Raw genomic sequence first — 7,190 nt, forward strand, 5'->3', positions numbered from 1 at the left:
AGCTACGCTATCCCCATTGAGGCTCAAACAAACATGTGTTAGCAATGCGTCTTCATTGCCATAACTTTCAGAATTTCTTACATGGGTTTATGTTTTCCATTAGTCAAGTAATTTACAGTTTGTCAAAATTGGACTATACTGGAGCATATGAAACAATACTAGAACAGGCCGATGCAATAGATATTGATTAAACAATATATGATAAACAAAAAAGTCAAGTTTGGAGGGTTGAAGTGGTGCCACCACTTCAATACACCAATGTAGCTTTGGATCTTGGAGTACTTCGGCTCTTGCTTGATAGTGGGATTCTCCTGCAGCTCACCGTGAACTTTTACTCCTTAAAGAAACTTGAAAAAACAAAAAAACTGATCCCACTCACTTGAACTTTTGCCAATTAAAGGACAAAAACTGATTGATTAACCAACAAAATAAAGTTGAAGTAGGCAGCAATGCACTAATTGACGTGCAGTGTGGTTTTTCCCATTCAAGAGGGATCCTCTGGCTCGCATGAAACTTTTACCCATGAAAGAGGGATCCTCTGGCTCACATGAAACTTTTACCCATGAAAGAAAATTAAAGAAATAAAAACTCATCCCACTCCCCCGAACTTTTGCACTTTGAAGGAAAAAAAACTGACTGATTAGCCAACAAGATAAAAATAAAGTAAGGGGTTGTTTTTGCAATAGTAACTCTCTCCCAGAAGAACATAAGACAGTAATAATATGTTACTGCTGCCAACAACGTTCTTGAAGTGCAATGTGAGTGCATATGAACCGGTTTTGGACCATGATAGCGACTGTCACTTGCAGAAAATTAAAGAAAGAAAAAATTATATCTTCATTATGACGTTTCTCAACATGGCGTGGCTTGCTTGAGGGGGGCAGTTACCAAGGACTTGAGAATGTGTTTCCCACCTGAATTGTTAATATTTGCGCTTTTGCAGTTCTCTCCCACCGCCATTTCTCAATCCTTCTCTCTCTCTCTCTGTGTGTGTGTGTGTGTGTGTGTGTTTGTGTATATTAGATCATGGATGAGAGCGACATCGCGCGTTTGTTTGCCCCATCCCCACCAACGACACAGGCGGCCCCTCAGGAGCCCCTGGCGAGCACACAGACCACTCCTCAGGCCCCCCCGTCGAGGGCGGATACGACTCCTCACAGAGGCGACTCATTTACCTTTTTGGCAATGGTTGCCACTTTCTTGGGCGTCCTCGTAGCAGTAATCTCTCCCTCTGTCTGTGGTTTTGTTCGACGTTGGGTGTTTGTCGGTCATCAGTTGATTCTAGCCTACTTGTTGATTTGATTTCTCGGCTTCATTCATTTGCTTCGCTTGTTTGCTGGGTTCTCTTCTTGTATCCCTGAGACAGTTTGACTTCTTGGCAGTATATGGGCATTGCTATATGGGTTTGACGCATTGTCGGTTTGTTTCTTTGATATCCTGATTTCTTAACTTGGGGTTTTGCAACGGAGACCATGGGAATCTTGTAGATGTTCATGTACTGGAAGTGAGATGCTGGTCTTGGCATTTCTTCTGTGTTGGCCTTTCAGTTTCATGAGCATGCGATGGTTTCTTCTGGCCTTGTGATTTCCCCATTCTCATTGTCGAATTTGAAAGGTTAGCTGGGGAGATAATCTTTGGAGTTGTCAGTTCCGCTGAATGAGACTGGGAATTTAGGAGGGGGGTCGTCTTTACCTCATGAAAACTGCGTACGGAATCCTGTTTTAACTTGTCTTTTTTTGGCGAAGAAAGTTATTAACTAGGTGTATTGTGATTCGTGCATGTGTTTCCGTGTTTCAAATTTTCAATACCTGTCAGTATAGTAAAGCAGAGAAATTGGGGGTGGAAATTACAATATTAACTTTTGACTGGTTGTTTTTGTGTGACTTATTTCTTTTATATATATAGTTTAACTTTTAATATCTATTTTAGATAGTGAGTTATACAATCATATAAATTAAATGATAAAGATTAATTCATACAAGTGCGCATATTCTAAGACCTCAAGTTGATAAAAAAAGGGTCAGTTTCTTTTTTATGGTTTTCCTGATGAGCAATAATCTGGTTTAGTGGGGTTGATCATTCAAAACTAAGTAACTGTGCTACGATTGTGCACAGATACTTATGTTAATATTGACATTTGGTTGATAACCCTGGAGTTTCATGAGTTACATTGCCTGATATTCATCTTTTGCTGTTTGCACATGGGTCCGCAAGCCTCACACTTGGCAGGTCAAAAAGTTTTTGGTTCTTCACTTGTGCTATCTGTGTATGCTATTCACTTTTTTCATATCTGTCCCATGTGACTCACATCTTTCTTAAACTAGCAAGATGGCCTTCTTTCTTGTGGTCTCTGCCTTTCTCCATAATGTCATTGTTCACTTTGCCTCTCATGCAGAAACCTGTTCCTTGTGTCTAATTGGAAATATTATAGGTATTGCTACTATCCCAATCAGAAGGTGGTGGTTCTATGATTCTACATCAAGTTCCAGAAGGTCATGTTGGTGCATATTGGAGAGGTGGTGCTCTTCTTAAAACAATTACAGATCCAGGTTGGTCGGTAATTTGAGCTTTGTATGTTATGCACATTCATATTTCATCCCTAAACAAAGATTTATTTGTTTTTCAAGGTTTTCATTTGAAGATGCCAGTTGTAACCCATTTTGAGCCCATTCAGGTGACCATTCAGACAGACGAGGTATAAACATCAAGCATGCTGATGAAACCATTTTCTTTCACTGTTTTGTGCTAATTGCCAAATCAAGTAATTCACACCTTTGATTATTCAGTCCAATGAAGTTTGGTACTAAATCTTATCTTGAACCATGCTTGAAGGCGAAGATAACAACTTGAAGGGCGATAACAAAATGAATCTTAGAATTGTGACTATCTGCTAATTTCCTTGCTGATGCCTTTTCCTCTCTAACAACTTTTTTAAATTGAATACCTCTGTGCCATATTAGTTAAAATTTTTGGCATAGCTGTATTTTTAGCACCTTATCAAGTTTTTTTTCTTGGGTAGGTAAGGAATATCCCATGTGGTACAAAAGGTGGTGTTATGATCAGCTTCGAGAAGATTGAGGTACTGCTTTCGGTTGTCCTTATTGTTTAAATTTTGTGATGCACAGGATTTTATTTGTAGTTCTTATACACTTTATACACTTCATGGTCAAGTTTTGACTTATGTAGGTTGTTAATCGGCTCCGAAAAGAATATGTTTACAGCACATTGCTGAACTATGGTGTAAAGTATGACAAGACGTGGATATATGATAAAATTCATCATGAGATCAATCAATTTTGTAGTTCTCATACCCTGCAACAAGTTTATATCGAAGTGTTTGACCAGGTGAGTTTATGAACAATCAAAAACTTGGATTTCGTCACATTGATAAATTAAACCATCGGTGTGGAATTAATCAGTATTTTCTCAAATGTATTTTTAAAATAACTTTCAGATTGATGATAAGATGAAGGAAGCAATTCAAAGTGACTGCACACGTTATGCTCCAGGCATTGAAATCATTAGTGTTCGTGTAACTAAGCCAACTATACCAAATAGCATAAAAAGGAACTTTGAGCAGATGGAAGAGGAACGTACTAAGGTGCAAAAGCCCTCTCTCTTCTTTACTATGACAGATGCTCCCCTGTCTACATTTTCTTTTCTTATCATTTTAGAAAATAGAAATGGGTTCTGAAATCATTTCCTCTTGTGGTCTTCAAGATAGGCCTTTTAGATTGATGAGTCATTCCATGAAGTTTCTAAAACAAGATGTATGCCTTATGGCCTGAGCTAGTATATGTCAAGGTTTTCAGTCTGACTGTATGTTTGACAGTTTTTCTCCCACATTCATGTATGAAATTGATGGCATGCTTCCAGGAGCAGTGGCAGAGCCAGATGGTGGCTGGTGTGGACGGTTGGCACCAGCCTCACAAAGTTTGTTTATGTTTACATTAATGCTTTGATATATTTGATTGTTTATATATATAGTTGCCCCTAAAAGTATTAAAGTTATTGAATTAGCACCCTTCCAGCCAAAATTTCTGTTTCCGCTAGTGTCCAAGAGCCTCCTGTTTTTAGGTGTTCTGGTATCCTGTTGATCACCATGCATAAAAATAGAATCTATTTTACTAAATTTATATGCCGTTGAGATAGATAGCTAAGCCATGCATAATTCCTCGAAGTTGATGGGTAAGAAAAAATTGTGTTCTTGCTTCTCCACAAGAGCATAGTTGCAAACTTCAGACATTCTTTAAATAGAAATTTTCTTTTTCAAATCAAAGTTGTCACATTTGTGAACTAAGGTGAACAGGAAGGGTGTCAGTTTCTTTGAAGATTTTTCAAGCCATGGGTGCATCAGATGCTGCTTTCATAAAATCCTTTACAGGAAGTCTGTAAAGATGTAGTGATGGAAAAATTTCTGAAGTATACTTTGCATTCTGGCCTGCAGACGTTAAGAGGTTGTTCTTTGTCTAGCCAATGCATGCATTACACACACACATATATATATATATATATCCTACATATATAAAAATTCAATTACTGTCTTTTGTTTTTGCAATTCCCTAGTGGTCCAAGGTGTACCTTTCCTTGAGGGACACAATTCACTTGAAACCTGTTTGATTGGTGGAACAGAACACCTGTTCCAGAACAGTGTTCTGTTCCATGGGTAGAGGTAGAACACTTAAAGCATGTTCTCCAAGGACAAAATTGCAGTATTCCCAATGTCTTCTTGATAGATGATGTGGGGCACAGCATCTGCAATAATGCTGCCATTCTTGTCCCGAATCAGATGAGCTGCCAATCAGATGAGCTGCTGGGGAATTTAATGAAAACCTGTAACATGGAGCTGCATATGTGCCTGCTTTGCGACACAAGTATTCTCACATTTCTGTTCATCAACTGCACCTCTAGAATAACGTTGACAACTCTTGGAAGTATCATGTATATGAAAGCAGCTTGATTGGTATCTCTGAAATCTTTGCCTTTTCCTTTTTTTTTTGTCTTGGTTTCCTTCTGTTTTTTTCTTGTTCTTTTGGGTGTATTGCATTACTAGTTACATTTTCATAGTTCAATACTTGAAAGTGCATACATCAAACATGATATCCACAGAGTTTATGGTAATAGATATATTTGCTGCCGTATTTTAAGGCCTTTGTGAAGTTGTATGGGTCACAACTCCTTTAAGTTGGGAAGACATGCATCTATATCCTTGTAAAGGGCATATAAAGATTCCAGCTATCAACTAATTTTGTCAATTATGTTTCTGCTAGAAATTTCTGTTTGTGTAGGAAATTTTCTTTATGTTAATTTTTGCGTTTTGCTTGGTCAAGGTACTTATTGCTATAGAGAAGCAAAAGGTTGCTGAAAAAGAAGCTGAAACGATGAAGAAGATAGCTTTGACAGAAGCAGAAAAAGATGCACAAGTTAGCAGGATTCTTATGGAACAGAAGTTGATGGAGAAGGATAGCATCAGGAGACAGGAACAAATTGAGAATGAGATGTATTTGGCTCGTGAGAAAAGTCTTGCAGATGCTCATTATTATCGGTAGAGTTTTCTTTTCATATGCTCTGGCGTATGTAACAATGGTGCATCCACGTTGCAGGGTGGGAGCCATATCGGATTATCAAGTCTGGATTTGGAGCCTGTATCCACTTCATTTTTGTTTTCCCTAAAGAAATTCTTTGTGACCCTTCAACCCACACCTTACCTGTATCTGCAGTGGCACCAATGTGATACAGGTTCCAACACTATTAAATGTGACAGTATATTCTGTTCTGTGGATACTGATTATGGTTAACTTGTACAGAATGTTGAGAGAAGCAGAGGCTAATAAGTTGAAACTTACTCCTGAATATCTGGAGCTTCGGTTTATTGAGGCTATTTCAAATAATTCAAAGATATTTTTTGGAGACAAGGTATCTGCTCTCCCTGACTTCAGCTTTAAGTTGAATTGGTTTTTCTTAATTTTCTTGTACTATTGCTTTCTTCAAACTAGTCAAACCTAAATAGATAGTTTGGTGATTCACAGGTACCGAACATGGTCTTTGACCAGAGGTTGATTGGGAGCTTTCTCAGTGATTTGAAAAGAGACAACTGTGAGATATCTTTTCTTTCCCTCATTTGCTAAGTTGCTACCTAAAGTTAGAAGTTGAAACACATATATTCATAGTTCCTGCTGTGTTTTGCAATAATTTTAGGTGCACATTGGCATATGATGCTTCTGGTTTCCTCATTTTTAAGTGATATTCTTGTTGTTCCTGTTCCCTTTCTCTGGTGTTTAGCATGTTTTGACTTTCTTTAGCGTGAAAGCAAGACTACACAGATTCTAGTCCTTTTGCCCCATATATGTTGCGATTTGAGTCTAGAGATCAGATTTGGAGAAAACTCACTGTTGCCTCCACAAACTTATGTGACCACTTTTCTCTTTGCTGTATATTCATTTTTTACAGTTTAATCTGTGTATAGTACAGCTGAAGGCACATCAGAATCATGATGGTGAATAAAGGATTTCTCTACAGCAATGGGACATAAGAATTTCGAAGATTATTGGCACTGAAATATGGCTAGCGCTATTTTGGTTCTGTGAGCAAAAGGTTCAACTTCTTGATGTTTTAGGGAGAGTTTTTGTGGTTTGCAACCATTTGTGCTACTGCTTGAGATGGTTTTTCTAGTGTCAGTTATAGAAACTGCTGGTCAATGTCCTTGATCGTACATCTTTTTTTTTTCTTGTTTTTCTTTCTTCCGGGAGTAAGATATTTTACATTTTGAATCATGCTAATCACTTTCTGCAACATGATCAAGTTACCATTTCTTTCCTGTTGCTGAGAGTTAACATTGTTTTACAGTTTGTCTAGTTTTCTATTACCATGATAAGAACAGTTCCTACCTTGATCATCAGATCAAAATGTGTGTTCTGTCATTTCTAGCTGAGACCATTGTTACAAATATTGTTCTCGAGGGCCAGGTTTTTTTCGATATTTTTTGGGAAGTTATTCTCAGGAATCCTAAACATTGGAGAAAAAATGAAATAAATGAGAAACTTATATCACAAGAGAAAGGTGAAAACATAGGGAAAAACCATGAGATTTTAATTTTTATTAAGATTTTGAAAATCTATCTACATTTTCCTTTTTTTGTTTTATTTGTTTTTCTCGTAACTATCGTGAGATTTTTTGAAAATCTCATAATA

General features: G+C 37.5%; 1 protein-coding gene across 7 annotated transcripts; it reads left to right on the top strand.

The window, feature by feature from the left end:
* Positions 1-883: 883 nt before the first annotated feature.
* LOC116258123 (uncharacterized) lies at positions 884-6,833 on the top strand. Of its 7 annotated transcripts, none has more exons than XM_031635249.2 (10): positions 885-1,218; positions 2,432-2,549; positions 2,628-2,695; positions 3,020-3,079; positions 3,187-3,345; positions 3,455-3,601; positions 5,331-5,545; positions 5,808-5,916; positions 6,030-6,096; positions 6,451-6,833. In XM_031635249.2, the coding sequence occupies exons 1-10, from the start codon at positions 1,027-1,029 to the stop codon at positions 6,453-6,455; spliced, it is 1,140 nt and encodes a 379-aa protein (XP_031491109.1). In that variant the 5' UTR covers positions 885-1,026; the 3' UTR covers positions 6,456-6,833. The 7 variants fall into 7 exon arrangements, 4 of the variants coding, with proteins under 4 accessions (XP_049934814.1, XP_031491109.1, XP_031491108.1 ...); XM_031635248.2 differs by having other exon boundaries at positions 6,472-6,833; XM_031635247.2 differs by having other exon boundaries at positions 886-1,218; positions 6,467-6,833.
* The last annotated feature ends 357 nt before the right edge of the window (positions 6,834-7,190 follow it).

Source organism: Nymphaea colorata, chromosome 7 (genome assembly GCF_008831285.2).
Source record: "Nymphaea colorata isolate Beijing-Zhang1983 chromosome 7, ASM883128v2, whole genome shotgun sequence".
NCBI classification, from domain to species: Eukaryota; Viridiplantae; Streptophyta; class Magnoliopsida; order Nymphaeales; family Nymphaeaceae; genus Nymphaea; species Nymphaea colorata.

Bases quoted from the DNA above. Each gene is read 5' to 3' on its own strand.
- LOC116258123 (XM_031635247.2), top strand. From the start codon at position 1,027: ATGGATGAGAGCGACATCGCGCGTTTGTTTGCCCCATCCCCACCAACG. The intron at 3,346-3,454 runs GTGAGTTTATGA...AATAACTTTCAG, and splicing joins ATATCGAAGTGTTTGACCAG to ATTGATGATAAGATGAAGGA. The intron at 5,546-5,807 runs GTAGAGTTTTCT...TAACTTGTACAG, and splicing joins GCAGATGCTCATTATTATCG to AATGTTGAGAGAAGCAGAGG.